The sequence below is a fragment of the Poeciliopsis prolifica genome, unplaced genomic scaffold (genome assembly GCF_027474105.1).
Source record: "Poeciliopsis prolifica strain line A6 unplaced genomic scaffold, Auburn_PproV2 SCAFFOLD067, whole genome shotgun sequence".
In the NCBI taxonomy this organism is placed as follows: Eukaryota; Metazoa; Chordata; class Actinopteri; order Cyprinodontiformes; family Poeciliidae; genus Poeciliopsis; species Poeciliopsis prolifica.
Genome location: NW_026562442.1, coordinates 870,995 through 892,592, shown reverse-complemented (window position 1 = coordinate 892,592; position 21,598 = coordinate 870,995). Strand labels below are relative to the sequence as shown.

Genomic DNA, 21,598 nt, shown 5'->3' with positions numbered 1-21,598 from the left:
ACCAACAATGAGCAAAGTCCGGAGCAAGAAAAACACATTTGTATTCATGATCATCTGCATGTAAGCAGCCACTAGAGCCCATTTCTTTTCTCATCTCATCGTTCTCTCAGATGCAGGAGTTACATTTCCATTCATTCCTTTGAGAGCCACACTATAGACCAAGCGCTGCCCTTGAAACTTAAACAGCCATCCATTTTGTAAAAGCCCAGCCAATTAAGAGTCCCATTATCTCCCAATTCAACCTCCACAGAATACACTTCTCGGTGCAGAAGTGTGGAGACAAAGAGCTCCGTCAATGCAGACTCCAAACTAAAGAAGAGTTGCATTGTCTTCCACAGACGCTTCTTTTAAGTTTTTTCTTTGCAAACTGTCTGTTTGTTGCACACGCGCATGTGTGGTAATACTAAAAGTGATGCATTCAATCATCAGTATGGCCAGTCGGGAAGCAGCACTGGTTTGGATTCATTGGGCGTTCCGAACACGGTGGAGGGAATTCATTCATCCCGCCGGTGAGCGTAGAAAGGTCAGCGGCGTAGATTGATGGAGCCATGTCTCATTTGACAGGAAGTCTTCCACCAGGCTGCACACAATCACACGCCTCCATGTCCTGCCGCCGCAACGGTGACACTAAAACGGACGGCAGGAAGGGAAATTTATTCATTTTCACAACATAAAATTCATCATTCCTTCTGCCGTGCAACAGAAAAACGTCGTTCTGACATCATGATGAATGACAAGTGAGGATATTAATTTTCAAAAACCAAAACTTTCCTCAGGACTGTTACATACAGGTGCATCTCAATAGATCTGAACTTTTGAAAGTCAACAAAAGTGAGTCTTTGCACAAAGACTGATATTTTTCAAGCATTTCTTTCTGATAGTTTTCATTCTCTGCTGCAGGCCAACAATGCTAAAAGCTAACAGCTCACTTGCACATTTTCATCTGATTTTGTTTGTTTATTTATGATATGCTTCCAAATCTTACTTCAAGATTTCAAACCTCAGTGTTTTAAGACATTTTTAAGACCATTAAGAATGAAATTTAAGACCTGTATCATAACAGAAAACTGAAAAATAAAGTATTTTATATAGTTGTGCCAATCTTTGGCAAATTCATCAAGAGAAATGAGCTGCAGGCTGGTGATGATTCACAGTTAGCAAAACAGTTAGCGGTAGTTTATTAGCAGCTAGTTAGCATAGCGGTAGTTTATTAGCAGCTAGTTAGCAGTAGCCTGACTGAAAAGGCCCATGAGAAAAACTAACTACAGCTTGACAAGTTTTTTTTATGTATGACAGATTTTGGGACCTGATGTGCCAAACTCAAAAAAATGATCAATAAATATGGAGAAAAATAATTTACGAGATTAAAAAGTATGGCCACGACAAAATTTAAGACATGTGAACAATATATCCAAGGTAAATTTGCATATTTTCTAATGAATTTAATACATTTTAAGACCTTAATATTAGACATATTAATTTAAGACTTTTTACAATGAGGGGTTTCTAAGTTCAGATGGATATTATTGATATATTAGGATAAAAATCAGGGATCATGCAAAAAAAAAAAATTTTTATTTTTTATAAAAATAATTATCAAAATATTATTTTTACAACAATATTCTTGTCATAATATTGCAAGAATAAATTATATTTTTGTTTTTGAAATATTTCAACTTTGATTTAAATTTGTTCTTGTATTATTATGATTTTATTCTCGTAATTATATCTTTTTATTTTTTGTCAGTATGGTCCGAATACTCCTTTGTTCGTTGGCAAAAGGAATATTGTTATTTTTAAAACATTTTCAATACATGCAACTGATCTGTGTGAGATTATGGAATCAAAACTTTGTTTTATTCAAAGTTATATTGTTAAAAATGAGTAAAACAAAAGGAGTTTTTCAGAGGGTGGATCTGGAGGTGGATCATTCAGGATTTGACACCCTTCTTTCAAAGCCCTCCTGCATCCGAACCTCCAACACGGCCTAATCCATGAATGCACAGCAGTGATTGCCGGTCGGGTCAAGCTGGAAACAAGAGCTCATCTAAAACCACAGCAAGCGGGTTCCCATACCAACCACAGCATCTGAGCACAGCAGATATCTGGATTTGGCTGCAAGTGGCCGAGTCAAATCCCCTCGCTGATCTCAGAAAGGCCACCAGGGACACAAAAACACAAAAACACCCTTTAACATCCAGCGCACCAGGCAGAGGCAAAACGGCTGGACTTGTATCGTTTTCTTTGCATGTTTGAGAAAAGGATGAGCATCAGCGAGACAATCGGCTTTAATGGCAGAACAGGAGGAAGGAGGAGGAAAGGAGAAAATCCTGTGAGTTATTATTCATGGGCAGCGGATTTTCCTTTCAGGCCTTCTTCATTGACGCCTTTCTCCAACATGTCACCCTCTCTATCAGCCCTGACAAGTGCCAATCAGAGGACTTGAGTCGGGGTTTTGGGGAAATGTTGGAGGATTTCCGAGACAATAGCCTGGGAATCCGAAGCAGCGGTGAATTGGAAACAATGGAGACACGCTGTCAGTGTGTGGTCCGCTGGGGGAAAACGATCTTTGCTCGCTACATGGCTAATCTCTGCAAGAATCATCTCTGTCTTTTAGCAGGGTCATTTCAGCTTATGGGTACGTTCATTCAGGCGCTAACGCCTTAGCTACGCAGCTGAATGCTAAACCGAGTGACTGAGGACTAACAACCACGAAACAAATATGAGGGGAGGGATTAATGCAGCTATGAATGGCTGATGAGCAAAGCGGATCTGGTGGGGGAAACTCAATCGATCCGAAGAAACAAGAAAGAAGAAGCTTTCTCAGAAAACCTTTGAGTTTTTCATCAAGAGTCTGGAAAAGTGTGGAAGAAAAATGTGAAATTTCACACATTTTCTGGCTGTTAAAGTGAAGGAAAATAAAGGGCTGAGTTATTTAATCAACCCTAAAAAAACCTCAGGGTTGATTCACATCCGCCATGTTTGGTCCACTTCAATCAAACCGGAGTTTGTTTTTCTAAAAGTTTGGTTTGAGTCAAACTAAAAATGTGAACTCTGGTCCAACTACAAATTTCAAAAGAGAAATCCTACAACTGCTAAAATCTGACGCTAATCCATCTATGTTTACACTTTGGAATGAAGGAAGTTGTGTCCATGTGTTTTTCTGAGGTTTTTGTGTCGTTTCTGTCAGTGGTTCCTGGTGCAACGCCCCCACAGGTGAGGAGGGGGAAAGGTTTTGGTCCCTAATCAAACTGAATCTATCAGGTCAGAAAACATTTTTATTCCCAAAAAACACATTTTTATTATTAAACGCCTGTTTCTCATCTTTTGTTTAGATTTTTTTTCTGCAAAGTGACGACGCGGCATTTGTTGTAAATTGGTGCTAAATAAATAAAACTAAATTTGAAGTGTTTTCTTCATTGTTTTTGGTTGTTATGTTTTGAATATTTTTGTGAAGAAGTTCTTAAAGTTGATTGGTTTCTGAGAGGATAAATGTTAATTATTGTGCCATTATCACTTTATAATGGTCTCAAAAAACAATATTGTTTATTGCAATAATTGTGGGACAATTCATTATCCAGATCAATTTGTTAGATCCAGAAGTAATTAAGCATTCTTGACTCTCTGCATTACAAACCTCACCTTTCCATACAAAGACAAGCCTGGGGGTCGTTTAGCAGCAGCATGACCTCCAGATTGACCTCTCCATGCCCTGATGATGACCTCTCCTCCTCCAGAGGGTGACCATGTCTTTGACCTCTAAAAGGTCAGCGCTCAGAAGCACCTATAGTCTCTCTTCAGGTTTTCATAGTTTAAGAAACTGGTGAAACAAACCTTTCAAATGGTTCAGAAACTGCAATAAAAATAAATAATACAGCAAAAAGCATAGAATCAGACTGAATAGATCTGTCACTGATACTTCTCTCTCACAATATTTGGAGCAATGCATCTCGAAATCAAATATATTTTTATTACTTTGGCAATAAATTCGACCTTGGCTTTGTGAAGAAACATGGAAGCAGCGTTTCTGCCTCACTGCAGCTCTGACCCAGCAGCTTCGCTCAGACTGACACCAACACATCCATCTGCAGCCTGATGGACGCAGAAATACTGCAAGCTACGCATCATTAGAGTCAAAACAAGCAGGACGTGGAAACGGCCAGATAAAGATTTCCAGGGTTCATATTTTAAAAGCTGCTTCGGACCCACCGCTCATGAATCTGCAGCCAACTCAACAGGCCAGCTGGCCCTTGCAAGGATTAGCAGGCTTAAGTGTACCGGAGGCAAGAGAACAGCAAACACAGCGCTGGCAGTGAGGGGACAATGGCTCCGGGCTGACAGGGACCGACCGGGCTTTTATCGGATCAAACGCTAATGGTGAAGATGGCTTCTCGCATTGATTAAGTATTGTTGTTAAGCTCTGCAGCGGCAGCCGCAGCGCTGAGGCGACACGCTGATGAATGCGTTTTAAGGCTGAAACAAACGAGAAACCTACTGGAGAGGAGGGAGGAATCAGAGGACCGGAGGATTTCCAGCGACGGACTCGGGTCGACGATCCAGGAAGACGGAGACGCAGAACCTCCCTCAGACCAGATCTGACCAGAAACAGAGAAAATGTTCAACAAGTTCTGCAGCGTTCAGGGTTTGATCTGCGATTCTGTCTCAACATGATTTGATGAATAATCAGACAAAAAAAATGACACAACATTACAAATACATTAAAAGAGTCAAATAAATCATCCAATTCCTTTATTAAATAGCAAAAATAGACATTTTATTGAGTGTTGCATGAATAACAAGAGCAGGAATTAAACAAACAGACTTGGCAGCCAGAACAACATTGGAATGTGTTAATAAATAAACATGAAGGGAAATAAAGGACCGTTAGTGTAATAGGAGCATTGGAAATATTCATAAAAGGAATAATAATAATAGAGAAAATGTAAATTTTCTGAAAAAAAGACAAGAAATTTCAGAATTTCAAAAGGTGAACAATTTCCTTAATTTAATTTCAAAATTTCATGTTTTTTCTAGCAAATTTTTGAGAATAATCTAAAATTTCAGAATTTTTTTGTAGAAAATTTTGACTTTTCTAGCACTTTTTTTCTAGAAAACATTCAAGAAAAATCTCAAACTTTCAGAATATATATTTTTAGCAAACTTTTGATTTTTGAAATAATTAAATAAAAACTACATTTCTATGCAGTAACTTTACAGAGCACTTAGCTGAAGCTCCTCAGTGTGAAAAGGTTTTTCTCATAAATTATTTTGTTGAACTCAGTTTCACTTTGAGCTTCATTCTGGTCGTGAATGTGCTGATAAAACCTGTTAATTATTTCTGCATTTGATTAGTATTTCCCAAAATGAAATCAAAATAACTGATTTATGAGGCTGATTTACAAATATTAGCAAGAAACTTTGTAATATTTTGTGCTTATGTCCCACCGTAAATGTGATTTTTGTTACTTGCCATGTCGATGATGGACAAAAACTTGACCTGATGTAAGGCTGAGGCAGCAGTAAGAAACACTGTTAAACCAAATAGTCTTTTAGCATTTTGGTGGAAAATTAGCTTTAAACTTGAACAAAAAAGTGTAACGATTTGTTGATCTTACTTAATTTTCTGCACAAAAATTGGACCGACTGGTGGAATTTGTCAGGAAAGAGATACAAATTGCTTTAATTTGATTGATTAAATAGTACTTAAGCATCAAATCGATTTAAGTGATCAAGCAGAACGGTGAGTTTGCCTCTGAATTAAACACTTTGTCTGCAGTTATTTCATGATAGAAGTTTATTTCCTGGAGTGTTTTTGGAGCGAGAGATGAAAGAATTTGGAGAAAAGTTTCCCTTAAAGAGGCAGAGTCGCTCACCGATTTATTCTCCTGGAGTTTCCCTGCAGAGTCGCACCTTTCAGAGCCGCTGCCAGCTGTGAGAGGCCTTGAATGACCTGAAAACCACAGAGAAAACATCATCATCAGGACGCTGCAGGTAGAGGAAGTGATTGTGTGTTTGCAGCACACACACATTTGTCTTTTGTACTCGAGTGTGTGTGCTCAGATATGAGTAATGTCGTGTAGTACCCCCAATTATGGCTGTTAATCTCTGAGCAAATAATGGCAGAAAAAGGAGCAACAGAGCAGCACCTGTCTGCAGAAGCATGCCAGCTGCAAACATTGTTCCAGAGCCTGAGAGGAAAAATGAGCTTCCAGTGATTTCAGACACATTTAGACTCACTGTAAATATTCATAAATGGCTGAAAAGAAAATTACAATGACCATTTAATATCCTGCTTGTGCCTCAAAGCAACAGAAACATATTTTACTCACTACTTTATTGATTTTTCCTCAGTTTTTTTATCACAGCTGTTTTATTCTGCTACATATTTTATTGAAAATGTTTCTGCAAAGGAAAGTGATTCACTGAACTGGTTTGTTGTTTGATGTATATGCAAAACGTTTTTACACATTTTTAAATACTTGGCAGATCATTTAAATTATAACATGTCATAAATGAAATGATCATAAATGTCCAGATAATTATTAAAATTAAATAACATTAAACATCTTTTCACGTTGAAATCAAAATAACAGATTTATGATGTTAAGTGTGTTTAAATATTATGGTATCAGTCAAATCAATGCAGGTTTTTGTCTGTTTACTGCCAACATGAGGGAGTTAATTGCATATTTTTTTTCAAAAGTTGTCGAAACCTTTCTTGCTATGTCAGATTATAGTCTATAAAGTAATAAAAAGTCATAAATAAGCACAAATATCTCCAAATTATTACCAGGAACACAAAAAGAACCATGAAATCCCAGAGGGACTGATAAAATGTTCAGTAATATTATTTAACTTTAAGAATTCATTGATATTTTAACAATTAGTGAACAAGTTTTATCAAAAGTTTAGACAGAACTGGCCCTTTAAGAGCATCTATGATCTCAGTTTGGACCAAAACAAAACTTGACATGAGTTTGAGAAAAGAAAACATCCAAATCATTTCTTCTGATTTATTTTTTGAACCTTCAAACTTGCTGTTTGTCTCCTTTCTGCCTCCTTATCAGCCTTTAAACGACAGCCGACGAGCTAATTGAGCGATCTTCTGTGATTGGTTTAAACTGCCTGCTGATAACCGGGTCGGACTTCCCCAGTTAATGTTCCACTCCAGCGGTTTGATCTTTCATAATTTGGCTGGCATCCCAGTAAACCGGCCACACCTTTGGGACAGGAGCAGTTGAAGCTGTCGGCGGCGGATCGGTCGTTAAAAGGAAAGGACGCAGCGTTTCGTTTTTCCCCTTTCTCTGGAGGTCAGTTGTGTTTTCTCAAACGCTTTTAGACACAAACACAGACACACCTGTCTGACGGCTTCCAGGTATGTCACTGCTTATCAAACGATCTCTTCCAAACTGTCAGAAAGTCATAAGTCAGAGACGGAGGACTTTATGTCTTATCTGACACATCCAAGGCAGGAAAAGCTCAGATTTCAGATTTAAGGCAGAATTAAATTCTGTTTTGTTTTTTTCCAAGTGTTTACCTGGTGAAATGCATTCTGGGAGTTCGTACGGTGACGTCAGGTCAGACCATTCCTGGACCGGGGAGAATCCCTCGTCCAGGTCCGAGTGCGGTACCGGCCGGTCCAGAAGCAGCAGCTGGACCCGGGATAAGGAGCCCAGATTCCCGGAGTCGCAGCCCACTGTGAGTGCCGCGAGGCCCGGAGACAAATCTACACGGAGGAAACGAGAAACTGGAACTGAGAAACACAAGATGATGGACAAATAAACAGGAAAACAAATGAAGGTCAATAAATTTACCGAAGATTTTAAACGATTGAATTCAACAAGATGGAGAAGTTTTACAATGAAAGAGAAGAGAGAAAAAAGATGGATGGATGGATGGATGGATGGATGGATGGATGGATGGATGGATGGATGGATGGATGGACTGAGATCTTTCCAGATGTAAGCCGCTGCCTGTTCATAAATATTCCACATAATCCCACCTTTAAAATCAAGAAAAAAACTAAATAAATTCATCGAAATCATAAAATTGGTGTTAAACCCAACAGAACTGATAAACTACCCTGATGCAGAGAAGGTACCCCTAGTACCCCATTAACTACCCCTCCACCCCGTTATCTCCCCCTCTTGCCCTCCGAGGCTCCAAAGTTCCCTCCGTCACACCCAATTAAAAGCGGATCAGTGACACTGTGGCTCCCGGCCCATGCAAATCCCAGGTCCATGCAGGGTGTGGAGGGGATTTCACAGAAAGCACACACACACACACACACACACACACACACACACACACACACACACACACACACACACACACACACACACACACACACACCTTCCAGTAACATCTAAGAACATCAAACGGAGGAAAGTTCAGTTTGTCCTGACTCAAGTCTCACACACACACACACACACACGCACGCACGCACGCACGCACGCACGCACGCACACACACACACACACACACACACACACACACACCCTTGTCGATTGGTTGTGTGTTTTCAGTTGGGAAGTCATCCTGTAAAGTAATCCTTCAGGTGAGGAAGAGGAGCTGCAGTCGTTGGGAGGAAATCCCAGGGATAACGCCGGTGGTAACACGATGAGGCGCGACACACTTTCAGTTAGGCCGGGTTTTAACGCTCCAGATTGGAAAACAATTGGCCAACACTTTAGCTGATCAATAACTGATCCTCAGTCTGAGAAAACCTGCTGCCACCCACAGAGACCGTGGAAACGTCACCACTCATCCTTCTTTCTTAATTAATTAAATGAACAATTTCTCATTTACAAACTCGTCTTTGGAGATCAACAGAATTTTCTCGACTTTTTTATTTATACGTTCATTTTAATTTTACAGAAACAAACTTCAGTTTTTTCGACCCGGTTATGTTACTTATATTTACTCAAAATGGAGAAAAAGTGTTTCAGGACAAAATTCTGAAATGTTTGGAGTGCAAATATTTCCTGCTCCTTTGAGTCAGTCCATTTGTTTCAACAAACCTCAACCAATAATGGTTCATTATCTCTGGACTTTGACTAGGCCGTTCTAACACAATATTGTCGTTTGACTTAAGGATTCTATTGGCTTGAGGATTTCGCTCCATCCATATTCCCATCAAATCAAATCAGCTTTTCTGTTCATGCTGAAGAAAGTCATCCCCACAGCATGATGCTGCCATCACCAGGTCGTCTTCTTCAGCCTCTCAAACGTTAAACAGCATTTCTTTTGGTTTTCTTTCAAATCTTTCAGTGGCATTTTCCAATAAGGGCTCTATGGGTGGTTGCCCAGGGCGGTATTGGATTAGGGGTGGATGGAAAACAGTCCAATTTGTCAACCACTACTTTCTGACAATGAGGGCACCGTTTTACATGCTTACAGATTGATATTGCAGTTTATCTTCCAAAAACATTGGATGTTCATGAAAGAACAATTTGCTTCTGATTCTTTTTTCTCACAGTACTTTTTGCTTTCTACTGTATTTGCACAGAAAATTTGGATCTAAACTGAGAAGATTAGGCAACTTTACTTATTTTTAATTAGAGGAATCGTGACAAAAGCGATAATTAGAGTTAAATATATGCAAGATTTTAATTAGAAGTATTATAATGTGTCGTTTTTCTACCATTTTATAAATGTGCAATACTTTATAATGGTTTGTCAAATAAAATGTTAATAGAGTAGACATAAGCTTGAGTCAAAATGCTTTTACAAAAGACCTAAAATTACTCAAGTATAAAGTTAAAAATAACAAAACTTAGTATAAATAAAACTAGATAGAAAGTCCATGTTAATTATTATTTTATCAGAATTAGTCCAAAAACAGTTATCCTTGGACAACGAGTAATTTATCTTGATAAAAGCAAAGTTTTAGAAATAAAACAAGGTTAAAATGATTTAACAACTCAAAGGAAACGACAACACAATAAAAATTATAAGTAATCAAACTAAATTAATCAATGTAGATGGCAAAACAGAAGTCACATATTATTCAAAATGTTGACATATTTGATGTGTCAAGAACTAATTTGTTAATTGTTTAAATACAGGAAGAACAAACTTCCCCACCAAACTAAATATTTTTAATATTTTCAGCGCTAATGATATAAAATACAGATTTAAGCTGCTCTTCCCATCAGCGTGACAAAAATCTGAGCATTAACTCGCATTTAGAAGAGCTTCTGGCCAAAACGTAGAGCAGATTTTTATCACTCCACATCCTCAGGGGTCAAAAGTCTCTGGGGTCGCTCGGCGGTTCGGGTCAGGTTAAACATCTTGTCAGGGATTAGCAGGCTGGAGGAAGTTTTCACTGGCTGATATCTTTCTCTGCAGCGGAGAGAAGCTCCTCCAGGACACGCAGGCGCAAACACACACCCACACACACACACTAACACACACGTCAGCGCCGCCTTTGTTGGGCCGATAAAACCAGCCGACAGAGTGACACATCAGATAAACCCATCTCTGTCTCCGAGACGCGCAGATCAGTCGCTGCATTTCCCCTGACTGCGTCATGACGCAATCTGACGTTTCGAAAAGAAATTCGCTTAATGGAAACTCAGCAATTATTAAAAAGGTTTTGTTTTTGATAAAAAGTTTCGGTCCTGAATCAAAATTAGTTTCTTTCACAAAACAATTGAGCATGTAGAAGATGCATAGAAAAATGAACCAGTGAAGGCATCTGCACCATAAAATTTACATAAATAGAATCAATGGAAACATAACAATTAAGAAATTGCAGTTTTATTGCACCAGGATTTTAAAAATAACTAATGGAAATCATTTTTTTGGAGTACATGAGTTACATAACCAAAACCAGATGTTACTACTGGCACAAACTACAAAGAAAACAACAGGAAATAATAGGATGATTGAGCAGCGCGTGAACAAATTCATCCATGTGTGACTTTAATTGCGTTTTTCTTTTTTAATGGAAACACAGGAATTGCAAAATTGTGTTTTCTTTTCAACATTAGCATAGTATTGACAAACCTTTGTGCACATATGCATTGGAAATGCAGAAACAGAAGAAAAGATTAGAAAATGTTGGCGTGACTAGAACCGACTCAGTTTCAAATTTTGTTACATAAGAATAAGACAACAAACCTACTAGAACTAGCAGTAAAAAACACCCTCAATATTGTGATAATGTCAAATAAACACAATTTTACGACATTATTTGATTAAGAAATGCAATTAAAGTCACATCTAGATAAGTTTGTGAACAAAATAAGTCATTAAAAAACATAACTTCAGCCACTTCCTGTCATTTTCTTCATCATTTCCGTCAGTAGTAACATCCGGTTGTTCATCACATGACTCGTGTGATGAGAAAAGTGTTTCCATTGCTGTTTTGTGAAATACATGAATTATCTTTTGTGCCACTTGAACCGTAACAGGAACTAGTTCACCCAGGTTCGAATCAATTCATTCATGTTCATAGTTCACCAATATTTCCTAAGTCACAGTTCCAGCATCTTTCATTTATTATATTTCACTGAAAAGTAAAAATAAGAAGTTTATAGCTTATTCAAGTGTTTTGCATGCAAGTTATTCTCTCCTGCTGTCTTTATTCATTCATATTAAAATTTATACCGGCTGAATTCCCAGAACGCCTGCTCTCTCTCCGTCACACATTTCAACGTTTCCATCGTTAGAAAACAGAAACAGTTCAAGCCTCCAATTAAGCTGCAGTTTTAACCCCCATATTACAATGAAAACAATCCAGCCTGCATCTTGTTCTCCTTTGGGATCGATAAAGTCTTCTAGAATCTGAATTTGGTATGATTTATTTTAATTTTGCGCTCTAAACTGTAATTCCAGTCAAAAACACGATAATACTGAACATCAGCCAGTTGCTGAAAGTCAAAAGCAGAGAAACATGATTGTAATATATTCAGATATTTTATTTCATGCTGAGCATTTTTAGGATTTCACTGTAATTTAGGGTGAAATAATCCCACAGGAAGACAGATTGTTCGTCGCTGCTCGTAATCCCTGAGCGTTACCTGTGACAGGTGAGCGAGGAGAGTCTGACGAGTCGGACGAGTCTCTATCCAGAGACAGAGAGGAAGCTGAAAGAGGAGCGATGGCTTCCAGTTCCTCAAACATCAGAGACTGACTGCAGCTGATCTCAGAACAGCCTGACGCTGCAGAGAAACCTGCAAACACAGCGTGGGAAATGTTTGGTGACTCAACTCTCAATTTCTGCTACTTAAGATGACGAAGGTTATATTAACAAGTACAGAAAACCTTTTATTACAGTAAATAATTCCTGAATATTGATGAAAAAGCTCAGGTTCCACTGGCAGGTTATTTCATAAAAAAAACATTTAGTCATGAGTGAAATCATCTTGTACTTTTTAAAAATCAATATTAAGAAATATCTTGCTAAAAGTTGCCTTTAAATTTCAACTAAGCTATTTGCACAAGAAGCTAGAAGAAACATGGTGCACTAGACAAAAAGATACTGAGTAAGATTCTGTGTTTTTGATTTTTTTTTAAAAAAGGAGATTTCTTAAAGAAATTGATAAACTTTTGATTAAAACAAATAAAAACCAGAGAGCGGCAGGAATTAATCTAAATGAATGGCACAAACAGCTACTTAATCATTAAGTCAGAACTTAAGAATGAAAATACCCCCATGGTGACGGCTTTGTAAGAAAATCAGCCTCATAACTTCACACCTGACTCAAAGGGAAAAACTCAGGCTATTCTCTCCCTGTCTGGTTCTGAAATCGGAGGATTAGTTGGTGAAACAGTCACTGTGAGGCGTGTGTTGTGTCGCAGTGAAAAGGACCTGTTGGGGCTTTTCATACATTAGATATGCAGAACAGCTTTCTCCGGACAAAAGGATTATATATACAGGGTTTCTCAAAGGAAAGGCGAAGCGCGCTCCAACAGGAAGTGGAGTTGCTCTCGAGCGACTTGCCGCTCCACTCAGACAGACAATGGAAGGACTTGACTTGACACTTCAAAGCATATTGCTGTTGTCAACTGGGCCGCCAGTCTCAGGCGACGAGGGTTGAACTGAGTTTTTCGGGGAGGTTAAGGAGCTTGGTTGGAAGGACAACGCCTCCTCTGTGCGGCCGTGGGCCTCTATTCGCCGGGCTGAAAGGGCCTGAGAGGAGAGGCCGGGCCGTTCCGGGACAGAACCCTGGTTCATTGTTGGAGAAAGTCAAACTCTGGATTTTGGCGAATTTTACAAACTGCTAACTGGGAGCCAGTGATTTGTAGTTTGTTTAGGGTTATTTATTGTATTTTCTTTATTATATCGAGGCAGAAGCTGCTGCCCTAACGCTAACCCTAACCACCAACTTGATTCCCTATGTTGTTGTCAGATGTGTTATGAAGTCAACCTGCTGGACCTGAGCTGAACATAGAAGAGAAACACATTAAATGATGGGCAAATGAAAAATGGACAAAAACGCATTGCAATATGATTCGCATCCAAACACTCCTTTGAAATTCAGATTTTTCAAACTGATGACTGTAATTTGACCCTTTGTGCAGCAGCTGTTGAAACCGATGTTTAAACTGCAGATAAACTTTGAGCTTCACACGCTGCGAGCTCTCTGAACTCCACTTGCTTCCATCTGCAGAGAAATAAATGAACTGGTGACACTCGCTCTGTGTCTGCTGTGAAGAGAACAGCGTGCTGCGATGCAGCGCGGCCCCCCTGCAGTACAGCGCCACACAGAGAACAGTAGACGTCTCTGACAGAAAGGAGAAAATCCCCACACAATTTCCACATTGTTTGCTTTCTTTCATAAAGTTCCCGGAGAAGTCAGATGTCACTGGCCCGGTCCTTTATCCCCATTGGGAACGGTAAATTAGCAGCCGCAGGAAAGCCACCGAGGTATTCCATTGTGGCGGTTCGGCTCAGCGATGTGCAGCAGTCAGTGTGGATTTATGACCGTTGGCGACACGTCTCCCTCTCAGGGATTAGAGAATAGAGAAAGCATCAGGGGAACCAAAGGTGAGCAGGAGAAACTCCTGACTTCAACTGTTGGGGCCTCACGCCTTTAAACAACAATAAAAAATCAAACGGTACCAGCTTTTCATCTTTTCTATCCCTGACATGCTGGAAAAAGAAAAGCAGTGTTCTTTTTGTGTGTTTTTTTTACAGAGGATTCATTATGGATTCACGCTTTGACGTCCAGCTATGTTCAGGCTCATTTTTTACCTCTTTTTGGGGAGATGGGAGGCAGCACAGGCCAGTGCTGTGAATCCAGCCGGGACGGAGGAGGAGACGGGCTCAGCCCTGGTACTGATCCAGAACGTGGAACCGGCCTGAGTTCCTGCAGCTCTACACCAGGAGATAAACTGATGACATCCTCCTTGACTTTTTCTGTAACTTCTGACATTTGTTTGATGCTTCGCTGTTTATCTGATGTAGATTTAGCAACTGGTGCAGGATCAGGTGAGCGCGGTTGGTGAAATTCATCAGACGTTCTCTCAGGGAGCAAAGATGTAGATGTGTAAGTTGATGGTCGTTTAAAGGTTGGTTCTGTTGGAGAGGAAGAGGCCAGTGGTGACTGGATCACTGGAGGAAGATCAGATGTGGAGGAACCAACGCTTGTTTCAGGACGGGAGTCCAGAAAATCTGCTGCAAATCAAGCAGAAAAATATTTAAGAGAAACTGCCACAATGAGCATTAGCATTAGCATATTGATCGACTCCAACTGAACAAACTGGAAGACGGATGACTTAAAATGCTAATGCTCATTTAGCTGATTTATTTATGTAGTTTTACAAAAACTACATTAAACATGATACTATCATTCAAAATGACCAGACATGGAAGTATCAGAACCTAATATTAGCATTAAAAAGCTAATATTTATTTATTATTCGCTACATAAGGGTAGGTTTTATGTTAAAGTGCATAAAACATGACGCTACCATCATTCAAAATTACCAGGCATGGATTTTTCAGAACCCAAAAGGAGCATTAGCATTAGCATAAAGATGCTATATTAGCATTAGCTACATAAAACTACATGCTTCATGTTAAACTACATAAAACATGTGGACACTATCATTCAAAATGACACATTACAGATAAATCAGAATCCAAAGTGAGCATTAGCACTAGCATTGGCATTAGCACCAGCATTAGCATACTGATGAGAAGGTTTACCAGCAGTGCGATTGCTCAGGCTGCTGATCCTGCCACTGGCGAGGCTGGTGCTAGGACTGAACAAACTGGAAGATGGATGACTTAAATGCGAAAGAGACTCTAACGAGAGCGATGTGGGTGATGGTAACCAGGATGACCCGGAGGGCCTAAGATCGCAGTCCACGTCCTCAAAAACAGTTTCCCTTTCAGGAACTACGTTTTCTTCAAGTTGAGGGGGAACACGAGGTGGAGCAGGAGATGGATGTATTTCAGGAGTTGGTAAGATGCTCGAGTTGCTTTCTGGTGTTTTGGGGTCGAGGGGCGGCGAGTCGGGTTGGAGAGGAGACGGACCAAAGCTAGATGGAGATACAGGTGGAGTCGGAGGGATCTGGAGACGAGGAAGAACAGCAGCGTAGTTCCTTCTCTCCATCAAATCAACACTTGGATCACCACTCTGTCCTCCACCAGTGTTGGAATTACCTTTAAACACATTTTAGGAAAAATATGTAAATAAAAACAGTCAGAAGAAGCAGAGCAGAGAGCCTCTGGTTGTGATATTCAGCCTTGTTCATTCATACTTTTCCCCAGTTGGGGAGGACACACTTTGTTTCCCTGCTGAGTGGGTCGACCTGCAAACAAAAGCAGTGAAAAATTCGCCCCTCTGCAGCAGCTGCCACCTTCCCAACTCCATATTCAGCAGAGAAATCAGAACTGAGGCGGCAGAGAGACCAGACACTGAAACTTTAAGCATCGTTTCTCAACACAGGTTTGGGAAACGTTGCTTTTCCACACTGTCAGTCTTTTCAAGGCTTGAATATTTATACCTTTTTGGCAAATTATCCATAAAGAATTGGTGTAAATACTAAAAAAAGAGCCTTAAATCCATATTTCTGTTTTTGCTAAAGACATACAGACCAAATCCAACCAGAAATGAGATGAAGTTCATGTAATAAACAGAGTTTAGTGGCTAGATTTAGACTATTAAAATGACAAAACAAATATTTGTTTATACTCAGACTGTTTGGGAGCCTTTTAAGGTTTTATATATAATTTATTTTATTTCAAACTGAGGTGTTAATTTTGAGCTGGTTGTGCCAGAATATATTGATAAAATTATTAAAATATCAATCGAAGGAGTCAACGCAGTGAAGGCCACATTTCTGCACTCCTTTTTCCAATATCCTGCCATTCCCATCTGTTGTGCTCACACACACACACACACACACACACACACACACACACACACACACACACACACACACACACACACACACACACACACACACACACACACACACACAGCTGAATGTGAACGTGTGTGTGTACTAATGTGCATATGAATGACATGTGTCAGAGTGCAAAGCCATGGCATTGGGCGCAGCACGTTTCTTAAGGGAGGAGGGTCAAGGATGATTGTGAGGGAACCAGCCACCATATGGCAGAATAATTAGTGTTGGACCTCGGAGCGGAGAAATGCGCCCTCCCTCTGCTGCACACACACACATTTTCACACAGGAAAGCAGAGTCCGACTGGGAGCGAAAGTGTGAGCACAGAAAAATACCTTTACATCTGAAAGGAGCGGCAGAAAACCGAGCGAGAGAGAGAGGTCCACCAGGAGGGCGGCGCTGTGGGGACATCCTGCCTGATTTAAACTTTAAACTAGAACCCAAAGCAGGGATTATGATCCAGTGAGGCTTGGTGGCCTCCATGTTGACTGCTCAGAGGAGAACAAAAGAAACGAGAGGCTGCTGGTGCAAAGCGCCAGATGGTTTAATCAACTCACCCAGAAGAAAGTCAGATTGTGAGGCAGGAGGAAGGTTAAAACTCTGCATCCTCCCCTCAGACGGAAGCTGCTGCTGGTGATTATTGTTGAGGTAACAAGGAGGCTGGAAGTCCTCAGGACGAGCCTTCATGTGGGACAGAAACCGAGGACACACAGCTGGGGGACGACGGACCGGCTCAAAACGGACCTGCGGCTGAAAGACAAACATTTTATAACAAATAACATTTCAAATGAAATGTTTTTTCTTGAAACAAATTGATAAAAAACAGAAAAACCTCATAAATTTATTCATAAAAGCATTTTTGAACTTTGATTTTTCCCATTTTGATTGGGCAATTTTGGTTTGAAGCTTGTTTTATTTCTTGAAATTTCATTTAAAAAATGTTTTACTAGTTAGGAAACAAACCTATTGTGGAAAAACAAAACTTAAATAACACCACAAAAGTTAAAAAAGCAGAATTAGAAAAAAATAAGTAAATAAAACAATAACATTATAAAAAGCATTTAATACAACGTTTATGCATAATCCACCTAGTCTTTTCCTATCTTAATTGGATAATTTTATATTTTTGTTTATTTTATTTATTGCAGTGTGATTATTTGTTAACTATTTAGAAAACAACATGATTGTCAAAAAACTACATTAATTAAATAAAAAAACAAAAAGATAAAACTGAGAAAATAGCAAAAAACAGAATAAACAAAAAATAACATGTAGAAATACATTTATAAAATACATTTTTATTCATAATCCCACCTTGCTTTTCCAATTTTAAGAGGAACATTTTGGACAATTTTGTTTGAAATTTACATTGCAAAGCCATTCAAGAAATGTTGATATTCAGAAAATAACATGATTGTAAAAATGCTACAATAATTAAACAAAAAATAGCAATAAAAACGTTGCTATTACTAAAATAGCAACTTTTTTTGCTAATTAGAAAAATAGAAAAAGAAAATAAACAAAACAACCAAAAAAAGAGAATAATTGCATCCGTACATTTTAAAATGCTACTGCATTTATTACCACTTTTATTTATAATCCACCTTGTCTATTTCAATTAGATTTCTGGACAATTTTGGTTTGACATCTCAAGTATTTATTGAAAAGTAAAACAAAAAACTTCATAGAAAACCGTATGATTGTAAAAAACAAACACACAAAAAACAATAGTAATTACATAAAAAATAACAAAAATGTCAAAGTAAAACTGTATTAAATAACCAAAAGATTTAATATTTTAATTCATGAAAAAATACAGAATAACTTGTGGATACATATTATTATATTATATGGTATTTTTGTATTTAATTAAAGAGTAATTAAAGGAGATAGAGCTTCAAGAAATTCTGTAAAAAGAGTTTTTTTAATCTGAGAGAAAATTCAAAGCAATAAAAAAATATAAAATTAATAAATTGAGTTTCTTTTTGAAATAAATTAATATAAACATAAAATTCAAAACAGAGATAACTCATTGCCATCTGGGCTTTTATTTCTTCTCTTACAGTATTTTATAACATAACTTGTCACTGCTGCCCCCTTGTGTTGATATAAGTAATTACTTTGAAAACAAGTTCTCCTGAAAGAAAATCTGCCTCCTCTAAAAGTAAAAAAAGAAGCACAAAATTAGTTTCCAGGTGATAAAACTTCAGAGCATCTTCCAGAGAAACAAAAGCGGGTAAATAAAACCATGTCGACATCAACCAGTGAAAACCAGTTTGTCCCAAATCTGTGGTGCCAGTGACTCATTCTGAGAGCAAATAGAAGCCTATTGGCTTCTATTTGTCTTGGATTTAAGCTTAATCTAAAACAAAGTCTAAAAAAAGAAACTGTTTCTGAGGAAAGGAGGAGCAGAAGAAGGAGGGACACAGCGAGGATCAGCTCTTAAATCCCTCCGCCATTTTCTTTTTCAGAGGGTTTAAAGATTTGCATTCTTGTGATGTGAAGAGGGAGAAGTAACGAGCGAACAAGAGACGATGTCGCCTGTCCACGCTCTTCGTCCCCCCGCCTCATCCTCATCCTCAGGGCGATGGGGATGAAGGCGGCTTGATGTGTCCAGATGTGAACAGCAGGACTGAACATCATTTTATACTAAACGCGCAAAAACATGAAAACTGTGATTTCATTAGACATTTTTATTATTATTGGTTATTGGACGTACAACTTAAAAATGTAAAAGCAGAACAAAAACAAAATGTGAAGCAAAACAACAAGATAGAGACAGAGAGACAAAGAGAGAGATAAAAGGAAGGATGAGTGGAAAAAGGGACAGACTGATGCCTGGATGGATGAGTGGATGAATGGACGGATGAATGGATGACAGGTGATTGTTTAATTATTGTGACGGGTGGATGAAGACAGATAACTGAACAAAAGATGGATAAACGATGGATGTTGTATTTACCCAGAATGCCTTGCGCTGTAGTCTACTTCCTGTTTTTGGAGAGGTTTCCAGACCGTTTAGCGTTCACATGTGCATTCAGACCACATCAGTTCACCAATATTTGAGGTGGACCAGAGTTCTGTAGCATGTTCACACCTCCCCAAACCAACCGGACTTTACTGGACTTTCTGGTCAAACGAACAAAAGTTTGACTGAAGCGAACCAAACAGGACTGGAGTGAATCCACCTTTTGACATAAAACCAGTCTGACTGGTGCATCTTGATGTCTGTCGTTGGTGTTTTTTAATGTCATTAAAGGTTTCCAGGAGCTTCTGGATCTCATTGTCTTTCTATTGAAAGTAGAAAGTTTCTGCCAGCGCTAAGCTGCATCTGAGCCTGGCTTCTGACACGAGCTGATAATCAGATTTACCCCCCTGAATCCGCCGGACTCCACAATGCTCCCCACTGTCGTCGGCCCCCACATTGCCTCTCGCCGGCGGCCCCCTCCGTCCCTGCAGCAAAGCCAATTACACCCCACAGAAACACAAATCTCCATGTTTTAAAAAGTCTCTCTTTTTCAGGGGTTTAACCTTGTTAGGCCGTAAGCCTGGCTTTCTTGTGCATCAGCTCTGTGAAGAATTCTCTGTCCCTGCAGCCTCTGGGACAGAGACACACTTCTGTCTTTGCTCATAGCCGTCCGCCTGTCAGAGGGTTCATTCGGAGGCAGCGTAATTAAGTGTGTGCGTGCGTGTGTGTGTCTGCTTATCGATGCTTATGTGTTTTGGAGGTGGGCGGATGGTTGAGGAGGGGGGCTGCACACGCAAGGCAGACCATCTGGGACTCGGAGTAACTAATAGACTTCCTACATTCATCGAGCAGCGCCACTTGTGCGTCTCAATCAGGGAGCTGTTGAGCACAAACAGGCCCGTAATGACATTAGCCAGTTCTGGCTGTGTGAGGACAGCGTGTGGGCTGCCTGACGCCAGGAGGTCAGCCTGTTTCCTGGGGGCCTGCGAGGGCCCGGAGGAGCCCACGCCGCGGTAATGGGTGTCTGCAGAAAGTGCGGTCCAATGTACTGTCACTCCTGGAAATACCTTCCTCTGGAAGAGCCTCTAATTCACTTAGCAAATCTGCTGAGTCCCGCGTCATCAAAGTTGTTTTCTCTGCTGCGCGGATTGATTGTGGGAAAGTTTTGAATTTTACTTACAGTGTGGAAAAATCAACATGGAAACTGCTTGTATTTCAGACTTTATAAAGTAAACATTTAAATGTTCATCAAAAATAAATCTGAGAATCAGTGAAAGTTTTTTTCTCTACATAATTATACTTGGAGAAAATATTAATATTTTCTCTGAATATTTGGAAAACACATTTCCTGAGAAATATTCTCTTGAAAATATTTGGAGAACATTTTAAAAAATATTTAGAAAAAACATATTTGAGAAAAAATTTTCTTCCAATAGAGAAAATATTGATATATCTAAAGAAAATATAAAACAATATTAATATTTCTCAAATACGTATAGAAAATATTTGAGAAATGTTTTCTCAAATATTTTAATTAGGCTGTTAATTTAACAAATTTAGGTAATTTAACCTAACATTGGAAGGTTTTATTTTAAAAAAACAAAACCTTGTTAGAAGCAATATTTTTCTTTTCTCTAAGTAGAAAAGTTAGTTATTTTCTAAAAATAATCATTTGAAAATATTGTTATATTTAGAAAATATAATATTTTGCAAATATTATTTAGAGAATTGCAATTCTCGAAGTAATAAAAGTTGATGAACATTCAAATATCTTGTCGAGCTAATAAATCTTAACTCTCAGTTTAGATAAATAAATTAAATGAAAGCTCTTCCTCATGTGCAGAAACTTATGTCAAAGTTGACATGTTTCCAGTCAGAGAATTTATTTCTGTAATTTTATTCTTAACAGAAACACTGATATTGTAAGTTGTGCTGAAATTCAGATTTCAGTGTTTAACTCTTTAAAGCATAATTTGGGAAGACAAACTTGCTGCTCCGGGTTAAACTGGTGAACTTCTGCATTGTTTGCGTGTTCCTAAAAGTGCGACCCTGAAGGACTTCAGCTGCCAGCACAAAGCAGGTTGCTGGGCGAAAAGCCTCTCGTTGCTCAGACATCGACGCCCTTCCAGCAGAAGTCGTGTCGCTGCCTGACAGAAGCGGTTTTACATCACGATGCTCCTCCTGATTCATGAGGTTCAGCTGGATGGCAGCAAAGCGGCAGAATGGCAGATAATGTGGAGATTCTGAATGCAGAAAGCAGCTCA

At 39.0% G+C, this 21,598-nt stretch overlaps 1 protein-coding gene across 3 annotated transcripts in view; it reads right to left on the bottom strand.

The window, feature by feature from the left end:
- Positions 1 to 21,598, bottom strand: part of LOC129351480 (uncharacterized) — a 58,658-nt gene that overhangs the window by 24,024 nt on the left and 13,036 nt on the right. For all 3 annotated transcript variants that reach the window (XM_055020332.1, XM_055020331.1, XM_055020330.1), the window contains 7 exons: positions 16,924 to 17,116; positions 15,161 to 15,619; positions 14,204 to 14,626; positions 12,027 to 12,179; positions 7,538 to 7,726; positions 5,874 to 5,950; positions 4,496 to 4,595 (listed from right to left, as the gene is read on the bottom strand). In XM_055020332.1, the coding sequence (XP_054876307.1) occupies positions 4,496 to 4,595; positions 5,874 to 5,950; positions 7,538 to 7,726; positions 12,027 to 12,179; positions 14,204 to 14,626; positions 15,161 to 15,619; positions 16,924 to 17,116 (1,594 nt within the window). The remainder of the gene's footprint in view (positions 1 to 4,495; positions 4,596 to 5,873; positions 5,951 to 7,537; positions 7,727 to 12,026; positions 12,180 to 14,203; positions 14,627 to 15,160; positions 15,620 to 16,923; positions 17,117 to 21,598) is intronic.